The following is a 22,401-nucleotide window of genomic DNA, read 5'->3' as shown; positions in this document are numbered from 1 at the left end:
CAGCCATGAAAACCCTTGTATGCAGAGCCTGTTATTTGTATTTACCTACTATAATTATTTCTTAATACTAAAAAAGCTAGAAGTTGCAGAGCCACATCTAATGGCAGCCCCAACAACACTGCAATAGCCACATGCAGTTCTACCAGTTTCACAATGAACAGAAAAGCAATTCAGTTGGTGCTACAAACTGCTCTGCCTTAGACTGTGACAATAATCTGCTGAATGGGAAATAAACAAGAGAAATAGCCCCACGTTAGGCAATTAAAGCAAGCAGTTAAAAACCCTGCTGTGCAATAGGAAATATTTTCCAAATTGAATTTAAAATCAAAAACCAGGCACAGAGAAAGATCCTCTGCATGTATGGAGGAAAGCAAACATTCAACCAATAAAGGAATTTACCTCTCTCAGTTCTCCAATTCTGCGAAGTGCTTTATCCTGACTTTGACTCAGAATGCCCTTAAAAAGGAATAAACCATATTAAATGTAATTGCAGGTGCAAAGTATAAATAAATTCATAGAACTGTATATCAGCAGAAGAATTTGTGTTTATATTTATTTTTCTTTCAAGTCAAATTTGATGTGTGAGTACTGTAATAAGCTGCCAAATGTGAGTTGGCAATCCATCACATGAATCCACTTGATCCATTCAAAAAGGCAGAAAGTACAACAGCTTCAGTTATTTGCACAAACCAGTAGTAGGTGAGATTTCTAAGGGCACCGAGCTAAAAGAGAGTCTTCTGTTTATTTTATTTATAAATAAAACACTCCAGCGTATGTAAACATGTAGAAATAAACATAAATGAATATAAACAAAGGACACTTTGGTGTACTTGCACATATATTTCAAGACTCAGAAAACAGCAATGCTTACCTGTAGCTTCTTCTTCTCTCGTTGGATAACTTGATAAGCAGACACCAGCTAAAATACAGAAATCAGTAATAATGAGAATGCATCCACTTACAGATATCAAAATTATTTGCTTAGTTGTATCACTATATGCATTTTCAAACTCCTTACTTCACTTGGAAAACTCTCCTGACAGAAATGTATGAAAACAATTGTCTTGTGCAAAGTTCATTTTTTTCCATTTATAAAATAGCTTAAATAAAGTCTATGTGTCAAAACAAATAGGTTACTCAGCACTCATGCACAGCACTCCACTGAAAATAATCCTAAGAACTCCCAAGCTTAAGTACAGGTGGTCAAAAAACTACATCACAAAAGTTATATCCCAGAGAATTGCCTCCACGGGGATGTACATTTTTAAACATACATATCCCACACAGTTTAAATTTTAAAATGATTTTACCTTATAAAGTACACTTTCAACTCTAGGAGAAAAAGCTTTGTGTAACAGTGAATGTTCTCATCCCATGTGCTTTGCACATAAACAAGCAGACAGACTGGAAATGAACAAAATTTTTCATTGTAAGCTGACAAAAGGACTTCATGAGTAACTGCACAATTTAGTTTAATTAAAAATCTGATCACAATTGCCTAAGCTGTCCAAAGCTGAAGTAGCATAATGGCACTTGGAACTAGAATGCACTCTTCCAACTACTGAGAAATTATGGGAAAACCAATGCAAAACATCAAAACTAGAAATCTGTAAGTCAATTAACATCTTCAAAACGTAATTTAAAATAAATTAGAACTTCTCAGAATTCAAAGCTACTGTTAAATTTGAGTCATACTTACTTCATACTTAGAAGAAAACAAAAACTACATTATTGAGATGCCAACTCTGGGTTCTACTACCAATGAGAAAGAATTTTAAATCTTAAAATCCTCACTATATGTCAAATGCTTTTCTTCCAAACTCTTTAAATGGAATCCAAAGAACTGGAGAAACTCTCTCACACACAAAATATCTTTTTGATAGAGAAAACTAGGACTTGCTGGACAGGCCGCACTAAAAACACAAAACAAAATCTACAAATTGGAGAACTGTCATTTTAACAACACTTTTTTTTACCTAAACCTTTAGAAAATACAACCTTATTATACTAGCTGGAAGACTATGAAAAAATAATGGGAGATGATAATGAATGAATTAATGAAACACAGTTATTTTTTAAGATATATTTTAAACACAGTAGTTGCTGTATATGTCTTAGATTGCATGGATTTTGACACTGATAGCCAAAAATCCACACAGAAATCACTGTACTTGTGGGTAGCACATATTTACATAAATGTTAAAAAAAAAAAAAGATGCATACATTTAGTTTTCAATACAAGACATGCACTTAAAAAAAAAAAAGAACAACAAAACATTTAGAAGTGCTATACCAAGAAGTTATGGTGAACAGAACTTAATGACTGAAAACAAAGTGCCTGCCTATGCTAAATGCACAGAGTGAAGCACACAGTGTAGGTGTACTTCAGAACAAGTTTCAGAAGCAAAGTATGTCAAGTTAGCCATGTTCAGCACTACACTCAATACCAGCCCAGCTACACACTTTCACCAGAAAACCTCCTGGACCTGTATCTAGGTATATATCTGAGGAAAAAACTCACACAAAGTGACACTCAACTCTGTTCCCAACAGCAAGTAATTATTTACAAACTAGAGATGAAAAAGGAGAAACTTAAGAGGCTGGAGAGGCTGGCTGACAAGAATCTCATGGAATTCCACAAGGGGACATGCAAAGCCCTGCACCTGGGAAGGAATAACTCCACGGGTCCAGCTGGGAAGCAGCTCTGCAGAGAAGGACCTATAGGTCCTGGTGGCTACAAAATTGAATGCGAGTCAGCAGTGTGCCCCTGCTGCTTAAAAGGCTAATGGTAGTCTTGGCTGCATCAGGCAATGCACTGCAAACAGGTCAACAGAGGTGATTTGTGCACTCTACTCAGGATTGGTGAGGCCACAATTGAAGTAGTAAGTGTTCCAGTTCGGGGCCTCCCAGTACAAGAGAGACCCAGACATACTAGAAAGGGTCCAAGGGAAAGCTGCCACCAAGACAATGAAGGGATCAGAGCACCTCTTTAACAAGAAGAGGCTGAGATTGCTCAACCTGAAGCACAGGAGTCTCTCGTCAATGTCCATAAATTCCTGAAGGGAGGGCAAGGACAGAGCCAGGCTCTTTCCAGTGGTTCCCAGACAAGAAGCAATGGGAACAAACTGGAACACTAGAATCACAGAATGGCCAGGGTTGGAAGGGACCTCAAGGATCATCAATCTCCAACTCCCTGCCATATGCAGGGCCACCAGCCTCCCCATTTAATACTAGACCAGGCTGCCCAGGGCCCCATCCAACCTGGCCTTGAACACCTCTAGGGATGGGGCATCCACAGCTTCTCTGGGCAGCTGTTCCAGCACCTCACCACTCTCTCTGTACAGAACTTCCCCCTGACATCCAACCTAGATCTTCCTCCCTCAACTTAAAACCTTTTCCCCTTGTCCTGCCAGGTTACCTCTGAATACCAGGAAGCACTTCTGTGCTTTGCAACTGACAGACCCCAAGATGTCTGGGGGGCTGTGGAGATTCAACCTACGAGAACTCCAAAAGCCATCTGAACATGCTTTGGGTGGCCCTATTTGAGCAGGATGGACTCAGGTCCCTTCCTACCTCAGCTCTTCTGTGATTCTGTGAGAAGTATTTCCACATTGTACTACCAGCAAAACCTTTGGCTCATTTAGGCCAAACATAACCAGACTTAGTATCATCATTAAAAGTCCATGCTATCTATAAGAGGATCCATTTGTTCCAAGCTGAGGAAAACTGCAGAGAAAAAAATGATGACCCACTACTGTGGTATGCCAGTCTTAGTTTTTTCCTTCCTCTCCCTACAGTGCCACTGCTTACCTCAGCATATTTCCCTCTGTAGTTGCCCAAGCTGCGCTCCATTCGGCGCAGTCGCTGCAGCAGCTGCTCCTTGCTGAGGCTGTCTGCATTCCCTGAAACCTCCTCGGTCTCGCTTTCAATGTCAGAAGGTGGGTCAAAGGTGGGACCAGCTGCATCCACATCCAGCCGATTCAGCGAATCTCTGGAGGATGTTCGTACCAGGGACTCTTTAGAAGAAGAGCGGAACAGGGACTCTTTCACTGGGCTTCGAAACAATGACTCCATGGAGGGAACTCGGAGCTGAAGACGCTGGGTGAATGACTGAGCATCACTTGGCTGCAAAAACCCAAAGCAAGAAGTTACTTCTGCACTGCTTTTAGGCAGTCAAAAACACTAAGGCTGAGGAAACAGAGACCTGAGGTTCAGGGAACCACTATCACCCAACAGAGCACCTTAGAGATGACACCAAAAAGCTACCATTCCCTTAGCAGTCACCTCTCTGTGTGGAAAAAACAGCCATGCAAACTACCAGGTGTGGGCAGTTTCAGAGAACAACTAAATTCAGTACATGCAGCTCTGATTTACTCTCCTGGAAGCATGTATTTCTGTGCAAATCCATTAGAAAGTGAATACGTAACTAAAACAAATAGCTGCATTTACTTTTTGTCTCAAATTAAAATATATAAACACAATTCACTTCTTGATGTATTAAACAGAAGTTTGCATTTATCTCAAAGATACCAAGACCTTTTCCTACGACTGAGAAAATAAATTCATTGTAAAAGTCCTTGTACAACAGTTCTAATGGGATCTTGAAGATTCTTTTTTATTTTAAATGGTTTTAAGATTTTTACACAAAATGCAATTACTGATTTATACAACACAAATCCTTGTGAGGTTTTAAAAAAGCAGAGCCCATGCTATGGAGATATGCACTGCTGGTGCTACAGCAGTGACTTCACAGCACTACCAAATGATATAGCCCACACAAAGGCTGGAATACACACAGTAGGAATTGCTGCTAATCTCACTCCAGCAACCCAGACCTATTTCTGAGATGTATTAAAGAGTGACCTCCACCTTATTACTAGTGACGACTTTTTTTAAGCCTATCAATTCTTTTCCTTCAGCTAGAAAGTAACTCTATCTTAATACCATCTTAGTAACATGCCAAAGTACTTCTCATCCCTTCTCCAGCATGAAGATGCACACTGGGCACTTTGGCTAAATTAATACAAATGAAACATGGCAGTGAAAGACAAAACAAAAGCTCCGTAAGTACCTGAGGGGATGCTGGCTCACTTCCATTGTTTTCAGTTGATCTGGGAACTGTTTGCTTAAGTAAATTCTGCAGGAGGAAAAACAACTGTTAGAAGGAATAGACTAACAACTAGATTTCATCATTCCTACAAGTAACACCCATGCTTTTTTCTTGACTGTGTTTCTAGTACTTTCTTTAAAACGTTTATTCCGATATGTTCATGCAAACAAGCTAGTTTGTTAAACTCCAAACATATTGCTGCAATATAGAGAACTACAAAGCAGCTATGTGTGCATAGATTAGTATGAGACATCCGCAAACACCAACATTTCCAATTAAATTATTCATAATGATTATTTATGTAACATTTATGCACAGATCAAAGGAACATCAGAAAAAGACAAAATAACAACAGGAAAAAAAAAAATGAACTGAAGGCCAATGGTGTTTACAGCTGATGCGAGGAACACTGAAATAACATTATCCTCCTATACTTAAGGAGGCATAGAAAGTGGGGAAAAAAACACAAAAACCTGCTACCTGGACAAATACACCATTAATACTCTGTTTTAGACTCCAAGAAAGCCCAATATTAGACTTTCAGAGAACACATCCTGTGTAAGACTGGACACATACATTTTTCTGCACTCCTAAATAAGGAGGGGAAAAAATTCCACAAAAACCAATAGTTTTATGTTCATTACGGATTTCAGACCTTTCTGTCCTTTGTCTGTTCTGCTGTTCCTATGCCCTGTGCTCGGGTGCTCCCTAACCTGTACAGATTCAGAGTTTTCTAGTGCTTAAGTCAGGTCAAAGTGATGTAGTAGAACAAGCTAGAAACTCTCTTGGATATTATTTTTTTCCAAGAGAAGCACTGAAAAATACTGAACAAAATATAAGGAATAGGGTTATGAGCAATGTAACTTCCCAATTAAGATGTGCAGATATGCATGGAAGCATAAGCATAAAAGAGGAATGCACTGGGAAAAAAAAAATGGCTTCAGTATGGTTTGACACGGACCAAACTCAATAAAGTACTGAAATATCACAGAAGATAGAAATCCAGACAGCTAAGGAAGCCCGAGAAATTAGCAGTCACCCATACAGACTCAGACTAGGTGAAATGAGCAATAATGAGCCACATAACAAGTCTGTCTGGACTTGGAAATTCATTTCGTCTGGCTTGAGCAAAATCTGCGTTCCATTTAATAGCATCACATTGTCATAGTGGATTTAGTTTTAGTGGATTAAGAGCTCTTACTGGTTTATCAACTAAAGCATTCCCAGATTTTATTCTGGGCTGCATTACCTGTTCTCTCATTTCCTAACTGGAAAGCTAACAGTAAGGATAATCCAAATAAAATAAAGCATCTTTTATAATTTTATAATAAAGCATCTACTTTATTTCAGTGGTGATAGTCCAGGTCTAGTACTCAACAAACAGGAGAGAAAAGACATACTTTAGCAAGAATTCACACTAACTACATCTTCAAAAACCATGTATTCTGATTATCAACAAAAGAATTAAAGGAAACTGTGTAGGGTTTGTACGTCTACTTCACAGTGATACTTTAATAACATTTAACTCATTTTAAAACACAAGAGTAATTAGATTTATTATATTTAATTTATAAATACATATAAAAAAGTATCCTTTTTAACTGTTAAGATCCTTTAAAAAATGCCATCTCAAAACTGAAACTAATGCCACCTCTTTTAAAGTTTTCCTCTTCATTGTGCTGGTAGCTTTGCTTTCAGCCTACGTAAACAGAAGCAGAGCCTATATTTAGGACTGTATTTGCTATCAGAATAAATCACAAGGATGCACTGGTTATCTTTCATATAGAACCTGGACCCTCACACATACCTAGCTCCTGCAGTTCTAACTGCCCTAGTCTGTGCTCTAGGGCAAAGGGTCATTCTGTAGTGCCCATAAAGTGAAAGGTAAGCATGAATAAAGGTTGCTATATATAAATATAGATTCAAGAGGCTTTGAAGAGCTTAGAAGCCTTTCATAAGCCTCAAGAGTTGGTTTGGTGAAACTGGAAGCAAAGAGTGTGGGCATTTTGAGTCTTAAAACCTGTAGACAAATGACAGGCTTTCTGACCAACAGAAGTCTCCCATTATTCCCCAGAACATAACACAACAACTGTATCTGTATCCAAAGACAGCTATGTCTACAATTATTAGTAAAATGTTTGCTTTCTGTCATTAAGAGGTATAAACCAGAGCTCAATTTTAACTGGAACCCTCATGGAATTCTACTGATATCTGTACTTCCCTACATTCCTACTCTTGAAATGCAAACTAATTTATCTTACTACTTATTTCCTAAGAATGTAAATATTTTCATGTGTCTAAAAGTTTAAAGTGTCTGTATTTAAAAACACAATACTGTTCTTATTCTCTTCCTCAAGCGCCACAAAATTTTGAGTAAATTATGGAGGAAGGAAGAAGGGTTTTGTATAAATAATTTTCTCCACAATTTTTCCCCTCCAAAAAAACCCTGTGTGCAGAATACCTGCACTGTGTTTCTTCATGTAAGGAAATGCCCAAAGCTCAATTAGTAAAGAGCTTACACTAGCTTCCTCTATGCAGAGCAAAAAAACCACCACAGTTCCAGCCGCTTTGCCCTGATGCCCATTCTCTTGGATCACACATCACCTGCACACACACAGCTAAAATACCAGCCTGTTTTAGCAAAATTGATTTATCTGTCTGTGTGTGCTGATGAAACGCTCATTCTCCTGTATCTTTAGTTCATCCAGGTTTCCCAAATGTTCATTTTTGGTTCTCTTATATTTGTAATAACCAGCATTCCTCTTCCTTGAAGACTTTTCATCACTATTTTCTGTTCTTCACTGCCCCCTCCCAAATTCTTACACTGAGAGCACTTCTTTTCGAAAGGTTCAGAAAATAAAATCAGTTTTACAGGTAAGATTATTAAATACTCATTGGTAACACATTACCTATAACTCCCACTTTATAATTACTTGCAGCGTATGCAGCTTTGTATGTAGACATATAAGATGGAGACTGCTGTCACTGAAGTATATACAGAGAACACAAAGGCAACTCTAGAGCACTCACATGACTGTATTCTTTCCAAAATCCAGCTGTAAAAGGGATATTCCACAGTATACTGAAAAACAGTCCGTGATTGTTTATACTTAATTTTCTCTGCAGAATTTAAAGTAACTATTACTGGACCTTGAATGTGGTCAAAATACCTAGAAACTAAAAAGGAAAAAAATGCATACAAAATCTAAAAACTATTCCAAAGCTTCAGATTTCAGTAGTCTGAATGTCAACTTTGCCCCTCATCAAAAAGCTCATTCTGGAGAGCACCGTGTCTGAGCTAGTAATGAAGCTGTGCTCTGAGATAACAAGCAAAAAACACTTTGGCACATACAAAGACTGCACAAATCACCTTTTCTAGCAGTTTCAGTCTTATCATTTTTAGCTTGAGACAATCCCATCACCACAGAGTGTAAGCCCTGTTATGGCCTTCAGCATCTCTGCATTTTCAGCCTCTGCGTGAGCAGCAAGAAAGGACTTGCTAAATCAGAAAAGGAAAATAAGGAATCATGAATTGAGGATTATCTGTGACTATGATTTTAGCACTGTTTTGAATCACTGTGCACTCAGGAATGCCATGGTTCTGAAGCATATGAAGGAAGACATCCCAGTTTCCAACAATCAGAATCACATAGCTTTGTATCTGTATATTTCAGAAGACAGAAGGCTGCTTTCCTTCTTGTGTCTGCTATTTACTCTCCAGTTGTCTTGTTCTCTTCCAACCAAGCTTCTCCATCTGCATTATTTGTATATTATGCAAAAAACATTTCCAGGCAAGCAACTATATATTTAAAATGAAATCTAACAATTTAGAAAAAAAGACCATTTAGCCTCTCAATAATACCATTCAGGTCACCAATTAGAAGTAGCTGAATTTCTCTGTCTATGTATAACAATTTCCTACTGCCACCAATAGTAAATTACATTGAGCCTTCCACTGTAGGCAGCAAAATGTTTCTGTGTCCAAAAATTACATGCAATAGCAGTGTTTATCGTATTTATTTATCTTGAAATACAAACATACATAAAATGAAGAGGAAGACTTTCAATAGCATTATCAGATTCTAAGCAACAAGTGTACAAATTTGTGCAACAATTACTTAAAAGCTGAGTAAAGTATTGTCACCCACGTAACAGAAAATGTGTTAATTTTGGTGTTACAATAAATTCACATCATACATCACACCAGCCAGGAGCTATCAGGTACTAACTCAGTGAAATTTAGTGCAGGGTTAGCAACAAGGTAGTTAAGATGCCATTGTGAGAACAAGCCACAAGCAACACTAGGTTTGCCTTCTAGTACAGGACTCTCCTGCCTCTCTAAAGGCATCACTAAGAGGGGTGGGAGGACTCACCACACCGTCACTCTGTGGCTTAGGTTGCTTGGTGGGATCCAAAGCAAAGATAGTATACTCAGAGAGAAAAGCAGGCTCTGCTATCATCCCGGCTAGAAGCTGTCATTCAATGCAAAAAGTACGAAAACGAAGATAAATCAAATGATAAGGTAAAGAATGTTGCAAAATTCTACTGTTTTTTGACACTACTGAAAACATTGTAAGAAGGTACAGCAGTTTATGAGACAATAGGACACTGATAAAGGTAGGACAAGAGCACAAATTATGCATTAAATCATTCAGTTCATTATTTAGAAGAATGGGAAACATGTAGTTTTTGAAAAGTATCATATTCAAGCCCAATATAATGAAATCATTTCAGGTACTGACACTGACTTTTTGTTTTAAAAAGTTCTGTAGGTGACTTGCCTTCTGATATCACTGAGCCCTCTTTGCTCTCCAAACTCCACGTGAAAAACAATCACAAAAGAAGTGTATAATCACAAAGCAGCAGTGCTACAAGAAAGCCTGATGGCCTCACGAATCGGAAGTACATAAATTCTCAGCAGGAAATAAAATGTTGATGAAATGTTTAAGACGCAGAATTCTTTATATAGAATAATGTTTAGACAGCACCAGTTAGGATGATGAAACACCATTTTGAAAGTACTTGTAAACAGATTATGGCAAACACTATTAACCAAAAGATTAGGAACATTTTAGAAATGGAACTTGCATTATCTTCAGCTTAGATTAATTGCTTTCAAAACATGACTGCCAAGGACTTCAAGAATCCAGATGGTTCTAATTACCATTTCCTAGCAATGGTAGGTTAATGCTTGCTTCTCAAAATATTAGACCATGCAATTTCACCACAGGATTATTTTGCATAAACCAAATTCCTTGCATTACCCGAACAACTCGCATTAAAAAAAAATAATAATAATAATCCTATTTCACCTCTAAGAAATTATTCTTCATCTGAAATAAAAAAAAGCGGACAGTCACCCAAGAATGGTTGTTTTTAGTAATGCCTTCAAGTCCGTGTCTACGTAAGTGTAATAAGGTTCCAGCAGGAGGGCTTGGGCAGTATTGTCTCACACACAAAAAAAAGCCAAACAAAATCAAACAAGAAAAAAAAAAAAAACAACCACCCACACCCAATCATATGGGAAAGACAACAAAGAAGCTTAAACAATGGGAAGAGTTGATTTTAAAAATTCATTCCAGCTACTTGGTAGATAATTGGCAGGGACTGTGTGCAGCTCTTCCATAGCAAGATCAGCATATCCAAGGTACCAGCATCTGCATAGCCTAAGCCACCCCAATGCATACTACTTATTGTTACGTTGTTAAACTCATACATGCTTTCTTATTTCTTATGCCATACTACTTAAATCTGCTGACATACAACTCCGGGTCTGTCTCACAAACGATAGTTAACACAAACAATAGAAAGCAATTAACAATACTGCTGAGTTTCATAGATGATAATCAGAAGCCTGAAGCAAGAACATCACTATATTACCATGCTGTTGCTTGAGCCTTCTGACAAGAAGACAAGGCTAGCAGAAAAGGGAAGGAACAAAGCCTACAAACAAAGTCAGGTAGAAGACAACAATATTGTCTAAGGCAGAACAGAAAACCATGTGAAAATGAGATTGCAAGATACTTCATTCCCAGTAGCCAACAGATGAGTTTCACATTTCAAATGGCTATAAAGGACAATCATGGTCCAAGAATGATACTCATTGGTTAAAGTAACCCTTTTAAAACTGGCTCCATCTTTTCATTAATGAACTCATCCTCTGTTCTCAGACGTTGGATGTTCAGCACTGAAAATGTAACTGCTCATACATACATTGCTCCAGCAACTCATTACCTGCTATGTTTAGATAGTTATATTATAGGCAGTGCTGCTAGATAAGTCTTATAATTACACTACCAAATATTTCCCAAAGTATATATCTATTTTTATTAGCACTTTTTCATTTCTAATTAACAGTTCCACATAGCATTAGTGTTAGCTGTCTATTTAACTTCTTTTTTTTGTGCATGTGTGTTAGTCACTAAAAATGATTCATCCATACCTGGGGGAAAAAAAAAAAAAAAAAGCAGCAAGAAAAAAAAAGGCAGCCTGCCAAAGCAAAACAGTTGTAAATATTGCTACAATATTCTTGTGCTTGAGAACTGTGCCACTCCTCATTACCTTAGCGAGGTCAGAAACATTAAGCATCATCTACTGCTATGCTATCCAATGTATCATTAGCACTACTATGTCAGCCTGATGTAATTAACAGAATTAGACAAGTAGAGCATCCAGTTGTTTCTAGCATGTTTCAGACCAGACAGAATTTGCAAAAATCTAAGTAATGCTTTAATTAGTTTTCTCTAGTCCTCTGAATGCCATCAAATTGCCCTTAAAGCTTTTTAGAGAAATCCTAATAAAATCTTTCAATATTCTATGCTTCAAGCATGCTCCAAGGTAAACGAATTTCCTATTGCACACTGACTTTTAATTCAGGCACCAAATTAAGCGTGTGATATTGCTGATCTTTTATTACAATACAGAACTTCTACTTTATCTTACTGACCAACAATAAGGATTTCTACCTTTCAGAAAAAGTTAGAAATTAGGTAAATTAAGTAATTAACCAAGAGACCAGATGATGCTACGCTTCTTTAAGTGCTACGTATTGTTATTTAAGAGTTAATCTCTCCAGGATTTTAGAAATACAGCTTCTTTAGCCCTCAAGTCTGGACTCGGTTAAGCAGTCTTACTTGTTCTTTGAAGGCTGAACCCCAGAACCCATCACGTCTATAGTTTCTGCTATTCTTTCTCTCTCTGAAGAATCACCCCGCTCAAATCTTCTTTTGCTCTGATGACTCTGAAGAATGGAATGCATAAACTAAAGCAGCTACGACCCCTACATCAAAAAGCTTTCTTAGAAGGCTGTGAAACAAAAGACAGAATTGAACGGGGATTATGGTGCAACCCAAATCTTACTGTTCATTGAAGATGGGAGTAACTGGATCAATTCATATTGCATATGCATAACACTTGTTTGGTTGTCAAAGGCCGTCTTTCCCTCTCACAGTTTCAGATGAAGATGCTGCTATGTAAACTTGCAAATTCATACATTTTGTTAGCCAAGTACATCATGGTGCATGTGCATGTCAAGTATATTAATGTTTAGAAGCTTCTCTGATTGTATGTGTACAGTTTTCTATGCATACACATACAGAAAAACAGATGGAAAGAGATTATACTACAAGCTTGACTAAAAGACAAGCCAGAAGTTTACTCATCCTGCTCAAGGAGCCAGCAATGTCAGCTATCAGGTGTAACTAACAAGAATATACCATTCCCCAGCAGTAGGGAAAAAAAGAAGAAAAAAAAAAGGAAAAAAAAGTTTATTTGCCCAATATGGGGCATGCCAGAAAAGTTGCGAATGATTCAGTAATTTGCTGAACTTACACAAATACTTATTTAATAGGTTTGTGCAATTCATAATGATCTCTTCATGCCTCATTCCTACTGCGTTCGTGGAATTAAAACACTGGAGAAAGAACTCAAAGTTCAAGAGCTCTCTCCAATTAAAAAAGCTTCAATCTACGAGTTCAGAAGTGCATTTACAGGAAGAGGTAATACTGAAATCAAACAGCCCTTTCTGGATTTGCTGTTATTTTCATGAGCTATCTAAACAAATCTGTGCATGCATCAAAAGCTTCAGATAAGAACTAGATTATACAGCCTCCAAAACTCAGTTTTAAAGTTGCATTTAACAAAGAGACAGATCCTGGCAGTATTTATTTGGAAGCACTTCAAACTGGATGAATAAATGAAAGATGCAGCACTAACAAAGGTAGAAAAACAAAAACTATTTCCAGTTTCATTTGTCTTCCTTTATTATTAGCCTATGCTAGAAAAGTGTTTCAATTCATTTTAAAATCAACATTAAAAAGTCTGAGAAGTCCGCTGCTAGTTTATCTTCAGCTCTAAATGGAGCTAAATATACAGTGCTCTGCTGTTACTTCCATGACACTCCTGAGGATATGAGTGATATCTGGACCTGGATAACTGACAAGTCCTACACAGCAAACTATTGGCTGTTCCCTCATGCTTGGTGGCTCCAAACTGCCTTTGTTATCTTTACTGGGTGGGCGTGACTTGCGAAGTCATATTTGTACTTGTAGGTCAAATACATATTTGTATTTGATATTATTTAATACATACATATTTGTATTTGTAAGTCATAGGTTGCTCCCAAAGTAATGCCTCCCATTTATTTCCAAGGAAATTACAACAGATTCAAAGAGCACAACAGCACCACTTGATTGACAGAGCAAATTAAAAAGCTGCATGAACCCTGTGGAATCTGGCTTGTCTTTCAAGTTGCTGTCCACTACCAAAACACACCACCGACTGTCTCACTGTGCTCACATACACGGTTTGGTCTCCATAAGCGTTCAGCAAGCGTCAGTGAATATCAAAAGGTGCCATTTTTTCCACGTGGAGGAATTCAAGGACACACATTAGCTTCAGATGCATTTTCATAAGAGAACCATTCTGCTAGACCACCCCTCTGCTGCCATCTTTTGCATGACAGTAAAATGTAATGGAATATTGCTGGGAAGTTCAACCTTTATTACCATGTTACCAACATTCATGTCTCATACAGTGGGCCAAAACAATAAAATAGGAGGCATTACTTTCAGAGCAGCCCTTGTACATAATAGAAAATTTTGAATTTCTAGGAAAGATAAGGAGTACGATTGATGCATCTGCCCTCAAATTCTGCTCAACAGACTGAAATTTGAAAACCAAACTCTATTCTTCTCTGGAAAAGACTTGAAATAACAGGAATTCGGTTTTAATCATGCAGATCTGTTTTGAATGACAAGAAGTCCGACTCAGAAAGCACCTAACAGACAACTTGTTTGACGAAGTTCTAGCTAAGTACCAATATATGCTTTTATCTCACATTCAAGCCATATTTTGTAAGCTACTTGCAAGAAGAGACCTCTGCTTTTTGCTTACACAGAAAACAGAATGAGCTTCTCTGTATCCTTCATGGAGAGTCACAGCTTCATTGAAATAGAAGCCAAAGAAGAAAGAAGGCAGCAATAGAAAAAACTTAAGCTAGTGTTCCATAAATGAAGCGCAGAGATTTTTAAAATCTGAAAGCATTTGCAGTTTAAAAAAAAAAGTTATCACTGAAGAATATCAAGCAAGAATCTTTGTCTGAAGGTTTTACTGTAATTCTTTAATTATTTGATCGCGTTCATATTGCCAATTACAAGTTTAATTCACTCTGATTTTTTTTAATTCTAAAAATTTTGAATTTACATCGAAGTTTTCACATGCAGTACCTGTAGCCTTGACATGGCAGCACCAAAAGTCTGAAAACATCTTCTTTATTATGAGAGTGGTGAGATGTGGGCACAGGCTGCCCAGAGAGGCTGTGGATGCTCCATCCCTGGAGGTGTTCAAGGCCAGGTTGGATGGGGCCCTGGGCAGCCTGCTCTAGCATTAAATGGGGAGGTTGGTGGCCCTGCATGTGGCAGGAAGTTGGAGATTCATGATCCTTGAGGTCCCTTCCAACCCTGGCCATTCTGTGATTCTGTGAACATGTATCTATTAAAATACCTATTAATCTATAAATACTAAAATATAATAGACCAGTGAGAGGTGAAAAAACACACAGCAGAACTCCAAAACACTGCAGAGTTCTATTTCTTTAAGCTTTCTAAACCATGTTGGTTAATACCTATTCATGTACTACAGAAACATTACAGCATCCTTCAAAACCAAACGTTTTCAGTGAATTAAATGTTGTCTAACCTTAGCTCTTTGTAACACCATTGACAACTGTATGTAATAACATATGAATGATCAAACAATAACATTGCTTAAAATGCTCTCCTCCTACCCTATAATTACTATGTGTATTTTCAGAGATGGTCTGTAGTATCTGCATTTATTTTTAAGCACTATAAATACTGCCACTGAGCTGAATTTTAGGAAAGTTCAACAAATACACTTGAAAGACTTTCTGCTTTTAACCAGTCTTAATATTTATGAGGAATATTTGGAAAAAGAAGCTTTCATGTCATTTATCTTTCTTTAGTAAAATTTCCATTTGATGTGAAAACAGACCTTATTAAAAAGCAAAGATCCTCACTGCTTTCAGAATTTTAATTACAAAATGTCTTTCACAAACAAAATTCTCATAACAACTCCCTATGCCAAGGGATAACTGTAAATCTGGGGTCACTTTAGTACTCCATTGCCACTCTTAATCTTATCTCTCCCTCTCTCTCTGATCGTTCCAAGAGTAATCACTGTATTTAGAGCATGATAATGTTCTTCCAGCAAAACCTGGCATGTCCTGTGGGGGATTCTTTGCTTCTCCTGTTTGTCTTGAAGAGTAAACTAGAAAAAAGAAACTGGGGCATAATAAAATCAAATGAAACACTAGAAGGCAAAATTGGCAGAAATGAAGAGCAGTGCAGGAAGCATTGATATATACTTGACTTTACCTATATATATATATAATATATATATATATTCAGAAGAACTCAACAATATTTCAAAATGTTTTTATTTCTTAAAATATGACGTTATCAGAATGGTGGAGATAGCATTTATTTGTTTTAATATTTTTTATTAAATCAACTAAAGAAGAAGATCAGCTTTTAGGAATGTGAATCTTCTTGAGATATGGAATAAAAGCAGTCACTCCCAAAACTAAATACAGGTTAAAGAAAACTACTCTGAGTTTGACTCAATGAGTAAGTTGTACTATTTGAGTGGACAAAACAGTTGGTACTTGCATAATAAAAGGGAAGAGGAGAATAACCACTTATTCATTTCCCTTATTATTTGCCTCTGAAAACAGAGAAAAATTTTGTGTTGGCAGTGCCAAATCAACGACATACAAAACCCAGTGAATCAGTCACACAGACAAATGGCACTGTTTCATACTTCACTAAGCATATTCCACTAAGCTTTTGCTGCTTTAAAGTGTCTTACCACCCAATCAAATTGTTCCTTTAACCTTTATCACATTCTACTAGTTGTCTTGAGGCACTTAAAACAAAAGCAGCAAAGTACTTTGCTAAAATGCTTAATAGTTTAACAGGGGTTACACTGCTTGCTGACACTATGGAGTATCAGTTAAGAGAAAACCTCTCTCCAGTGACAAATGGAAGTCATTCTATATATGCAAGAGTACAAGGAAAAAAAAAACACTATTAGAGAACTTAATATTGCTGTTCCAAAGCACAAAACAGAACCACAGGATCTGTGGTTCTTGTCTTTGCCTTGTTTCTGCTATCACTGCAGAAAATAAACTGTCAAGCATTAATCACTGGTACTGTTTTCAACAATGTAAGGCAAATTTCAGGATAACTGGTTACCACCTGACAAAAATGTGTTAAAAATTGAAGTAGATGGGCCTGTTGTAAGAAAGTGCATCTTTTTCTTTTTTCCCCAGTCAAAACCAGGAAATTTGGTTTTATAGCTAGGAGTTTAAGATCTCCTTTGACAAATTCCACAGAATCACCAGCATTCCCTGCTTTACCGCTCCAGTCTATTTTCACGTTCTCTAAATCAGTTCTTTTTTTGTTTATTTTTAATCCTGCTATTAAAAAAAACAAAAACCAGCAAACCCCACAGTGCTCAATCTGAACAAGGACGAGTGCAGATTATCTCTAGTTTGCTTATGCAAGTCATTGCAAATTTAATCATATTTTAGGCCCATATTTTTAGGCTGGTGTTTTCTTGTTTGTGATTGGTTTTTTTGGAGACTGTTCTGAAATTGGATAATTATTACTAGTATGGTCAGAAACACTGATAAGGGCTCACTTTAATACTTTAGGCTACTTTAGGCTCAATTTATCCCTACAGCTAACAGAACTCCCCCATCTTTTCAAACAAAAGGGACAGAAAAAACAATCTCTCTGAATGTCACTTCTGTCACAGTAGCTTACTGAGTTTAACTCAGGGATAAGATTTTTAAAACTTCAAGAAAGATTTTAAAAGTTTCTTAATCTGGGAGTTAACAGCCACAGCTTAAAGTTGCATTTCACTAGCAGTCAACACTATGGGATTTAACCTATAAGGTTAAGACTGTTCTTGTGTATAAATGCACAAGAAATAGACCAAGAAACAAAAAAAATGTTACTCAATACAAAGTTGTTTTTCCTTTTTCTTTCTTTTTTTTTTTTTTTAAAGGAAATATTAAAGCTAAAAACATACAGAAAATTAGTTCTCAACTGACCTCTTTGTCTGGTGTTAAAGTGCCTTCATCATTCTGCTCTGCCAATGAAGATGATCTGCTTCTTTTGTCAGTTGGTGGAGGAGACTTGGGGGGAACCTATAGAGAAATCACATATATCAACAACCAATAACCTCACCAGTTCAGAACTAATTATTCCATGCTGTCATTTATTTCAACAATTACTAGCTATAACATGTCAGTAAAGCCCCATGTACATTTTCCTTTTCAAGAAATCAAAACCAGCTTCCTATACTATCAATAACAACTGGACCCAGAACAAAGTCTACACAGCATAAAATGTCATGAAACAGCCATGAAACATGCAACAAAATATTTTGATCATTAGCAACCATGGTGTTCTCAGTCCAGACTTGAAACTCAAGCTTCATAATACAACAAGTGTATATTAACACTTGTTTAAAGTACTAAGGTGCTATGTTTATGTTAAAGTTTAGTTTATGTTAACATGATCATGTTTAGTTTATGGCTCAGGAGTTTTGCACACTGACAGCTATTTGATCATTCACATAAGGAATCTGATTTCTTTAAGAAATAAATAAAAAAATTGACAGAAGAAAAACTTTTTTAAAGACTTTTCAAAATAAAATAGAATCTAAGCAAAAGAAAAGGGCAGCGGCAGAACATGACGCATTTTCTGATGTCAATACAAACTTGTTCCTGTCAGCACTGAACATCCATTCAACGGCATTTCACAACTCCATGCTGCGTGAGGTTGCAACAAGCCAAGCCAACCCCAGTGTAGCTGCCAGCCTCACGCTTCAACATTCACTTGGAGAACTTCAATACTGAAGTAAGGAACACCAAAATATCAGCAAGTTTTACATACAAAGAAACTAATGAGTGAGATTTCCCTTTAGATAAATGCAACAACATAACCAGAACTAACAAACACTGTTACCAAGAAAAAAAAAAGTCTCAAATCCTTTCACACTTTGTTGCAGCACCATCATTTAGATTGCATACATAAATTCTTCCTTATGAAATGTCTACCTCAAGATCGTGATTGCACTAGATGCTCTGAAACACGAACGTCAGGCTATCAGACACAACAACAGCAACCCATCCCAGCTCCTCTTCCTTCCACTATCTAGCTTAAAGTGAGCTATATGAAGAAGACATCTAGCCCTCACCACACAGAGTGAGAAAGGTTTCCAAATGTTCATCAGCACTTAGCTGTTGTTTAGGAGGAGTATGAAGGCCTCTCTTTGCTCTGCCCTGGGTGGTTGTGCGTTTGGTATTGCTGCATGCACTCATCTGGCCAGACAATTTCGAGCCATTTCAGGGGCACCACACAGGGCAGCAGGAGCAGCCGTTGATCCTATGCAACAAACAGCACAATTCCGGAACTGAAGTTCAGAAGATCAAACGGATGCGTCCAACTGCAAAAGCAGTTTTTTTTTTTTTCTCCCTGTCAGCAGTCAGAAGCTGACATGCCCTCCATCAGACAGGTTTTCAGATGCAGGGAGCTAACATCCATTAGCTAACCACTCACATGGAAGAGGAAAGCCTACAAAGACCTGTAGCATTCAGATGAATGTTATGATAGGAGAAATGGTGCCTGTGGATTTAATCAGTGTTTGAGTGGTAATTATAGCCTCACGTACCACAGCTAGAGCACAGCTGACAAGTTCTGTGCCCCCGAGAGGGGATGACGAGTGAGGCCTCCCTGTGACAGGGTACAGGAACAAAAAGAGCAAAAATGAATGCAGACACAAGTCCCATAGAACAAAAAGTGTTGAACATTTGGAAAACTTGGGTTGAAAGTATTTCACTAGGAGGTATCCCATAGTGCCCGTGATGACTGAGCACACAGCAAACTGAACATTTATGTATCTACTAAAAGAAAGGGAACAGAAGTACTTCTCACACCCTTGCAGGGCTCCACCACATTCTACAGGCCTCAGTACCTTTGCCCTCCTTCCTCAGTTACAGAATCTATTTTGAAATGAGGCACAGGAGCTAACAGATTTATTTTACTTTTAGGAACAAATATAATGCCAATTTCCTGCTAGTAGTACCAGAGATCAATCAAAGAATAAGTAATACTCCAAGAAATTTTTGCACACAAACAAAAATCTCTTCTTGTTCTGTCTGCTCCTCCATCCATGTCAGCCTTTGAGTTACACAACCTGCCCACAGCAGTGCAGACTGGTTGAAAGTATCTTATATTATGTTTCGTAAGACTTATCAGTGCTAACATTTGTCCATGTTAACAACCAAGACTATAATATATTGAACTGTTGGCTGTGGATGTGAGAGAAAAATAAAGAAGTGCAACTACAGCTATTTGGGTCCAAATTTATACACAATGTTGATTTCTAGTAAGTATTCATATATAGTGAAAACACTCACATGTAATGAGTGTCCTGCTAACTGGGTGATAACATTGTGTACTAAGTATTGTGATCTGGCTGTTTATAAGTAAGAATAAGTTCTGCAGCTCTCTTACCACTGTACTTGAAAGTTCAGCACTCATACCAACTCAGTATAGTATTCTGACCTGACTGTGACAAAAATGTACTTCTTTAACTCTCCAGAGAAGACTCAAAATGAATAGATATGAAAGGGCTTAAACTTGACAAGCTACAAAGCAGGACAAGGAGAAATGGTTTTAAGTCGAGGGAGGGAAGATTTAGGTTGGATGTCAGAAGGAAGTTCTTTACTATGAGTGGTGAGGTGCTAGAATAGGCTGCCCAGAGAGGCTGTGGATGCTCCATCCCTGGAAACGTTCAAGGCCAGATTGGATGGGGCTCTGGGCAGCCTGGTCTAGCATTAAATGGGGAGGCTGGTGGCTCTCTCTGTGGCAGGGAGTTGGAGATTCATGATCCTTGAGGTCCCTTCCAACCCTGGCCATTCTGTGATTCTGTGATTTGCAGACAATCCATCTCCAGAAATACTGCCCCTACTTGACAAGTAAGCAATTAAAACAAATACTAAGTAGCTGAATGTCAGCAGGGTCAAAACCAGGAGACCACACAACGCCGGATCACTCACGCATCATGTTACAGCCAGCCTGGGCACAGGCAGCTGATGGCTGATCTGTCAGAAGAGAGCAGTCGCTGCCTGCAGCCCGTCATTAGCACAAGGCTGAGTTTACATCACTTTTACTCTGTTAGATTCCAAGATTTCAAGGATACCTAACCCAGCGAAGACTCAGAGAGGCACAGGCTGACAATGCCCGTCTCTGCACAAAGTCTGATGAAGGAAAGTTAACTTGTCAAGGCCTTTTTACCCAACTGGCACAGAGAAGATTTCTGCTTCGGCACATGCGTGAAATCATCACAACACTTCTGGCTGTGGCCGCTGCCAAAGCCTGCAGTGCTTCATTAGGAAACACAGTTCTAGAAATCAATGCTAATCATGTGCCTTGATAGAAGTATACAAGAAAAAAGAAAGAAAGAAAAAAAAAGCCAACTAAATTATCACTAAGGAAAAAAAAAAAAAAAAAGGAAAAAGTGAGAACAAAATTTTTTCTCAGCTTTTCCACCTTTAAAAACACGCACGGGGCTAAACCGAGCGACAGCCGGCCTCCAGACGAGGGAAGCTGAAGGGACTGGGCGATGTGACGGGCGGACAGCGGGACGACAAGCCCTAACCTTAACCCTAACCTTAACCCCCCAGCCCCCCGGCGGTCCCTGCGCTACCTGATGTTGGTTGGGGGCGGCCCGGCCCCCAGCGCCGCGCGGCGGCGTCTGCTCCTCACTGATCTTCTGCTTCAGCTTCTTGAACATGGCGGCCAGGGGAGCGCGCTGCCTCCCCGTCGTCCTTCTCGCCCTCCTCCCGCTCCTCCTCCTCTTCTCTCGCCCTCTGCGCTGAGATGGCGATGGCTCTCGCCCCCTGCCCCGCTCGGCCGCCGCCGGCTCCCCCCTCCCTCAGCAGGTGACCGCGTCGCTGCGCCTGCGCGGCCAACGTGGAGCCGAGAGCTCGGGGCGGTACGGGGCGCGGCGAGGCACAAACTTCCCACGGGAATTCGCCGCACTCCGCCCCCGAGGACCTCGGGCGGGTCCGGGAAGGGAACGCGGTGACGGCGGGCGGGAGGATGGGTGGATAGGCGGCGGTCAGTGCGTGGCGCGGCGAGACGGAGCCGAGATCCGGGTGGGAAGTGCCGGAAGGATCGTCACCGCAGGGCGCGGAACGGGCTCGGGTGGTCCGGTGTGGAGACAGGACTCGCTGATCCCCGCGGTCCTTTCCGCCGTGCCGCCATCCTGTGACTCACCAAACGCCGGCAGAGGTTCCTGAGCCCTTCCTCGTGTGACGAAGCTCCTCTCCCTGCCGCCCGTTCCTGCAGCTGGCTGAAAACCTGTCTGCTGGCAGCCACCTCGTGTCCTGTTGTGTTTGCAAACCTGAGCCGTGTTATTTACGGATAGGATGTGAATAAAAGCATCACTGTTGAGGTTTTCTATTTGAAACCGGGTGGCAGGTGTTCTTGGCCACTTTGCAGAAGCTTTAGATTACTTGATGGATTTTTTATTATTGTTATTAATTTTACTGTGTGTCTTCAGTCCTGTCCGTGAGACACAGCGAGCTGTTAAAGCAGCTGCCATTCATTCTCCAACAGTGGGATTATTTCAAAACTGCCATGTTGCCGATGATGTCATACGAACGCTAGAAATACAGGCTGGGATTTGCAAGA

At 39.0% G+C, this 22,401-nt stretch overlaps 1 protein-coding gene across 4 annotated transcripts in view; it reads right to left on the bottom strand.

Moving 5' to 3' along the window:
* GOLGA4 (golgin A4) overlaps window positions 1-21,642 on the bottom strand; it is a 59,952-nt gene extending 38,310 nt beyond the window's left edge. For 2 of the 4 annotated variants that reach the window (XM_031608391.2, XM_090142243.1), the window contains exons 1-7: window positions 21,413-21,642; window positions 17,748-17,843; window positions 9,484-9,582; window positions 5,072-5,137; window positions 3,811-4,125; window positions 872-919; window positions 400-456 (exon numbers count right to left, since the gene is read on the bottom strand). In XM_031608391.2, coding sequence (XP_031464251.2) covers window positions 400-456; window positions 872-919; window positions 3,811-4,125; window positions 5,072-5,137; window positions 9,484-9,582; window positions 17,748-17,843; window positions 21,413-21,499 — 768 coding nt within the window. In that variant the 5' untranslated portion in view covers window positions 21,500-21,642. Of the gene's footprint in view, window positions 1-399; window positions 457-871; window positions 920-3,810; window positions 4,126-5,071; window positions 5,138-9,483; window positions 9,583-17,747; window positions 17,844-18,898; window positions 20,861-21,412 lie in introns of those variants that run through there. The other 2 variants (XM_090142244.1, XM_031608386.2) reach the window with 2 other exon arrangements.
* Between the last annotated feature and the right edge of the window lie 759 nt (window positions 21,643-22,401).

Source organism: Phasianus colchicus, chromosome 6 (genome assembly GCF_987193195.1).
Source record: "Phasianus colchicus chromosome 6, bPhaCol1.hap1.1, whole genome shotgun sequence".
Lineage (NCBI taxonomy): Eukaryota > Metazoa > Chordata > Aves > Galliformes > Phasianidae > Phasianus > Phasianus colchicus.
Note: the sequence above shows the minus strand (reverse complement) of the source record. Positions and strands in the feature narration are given on the sequence as shown.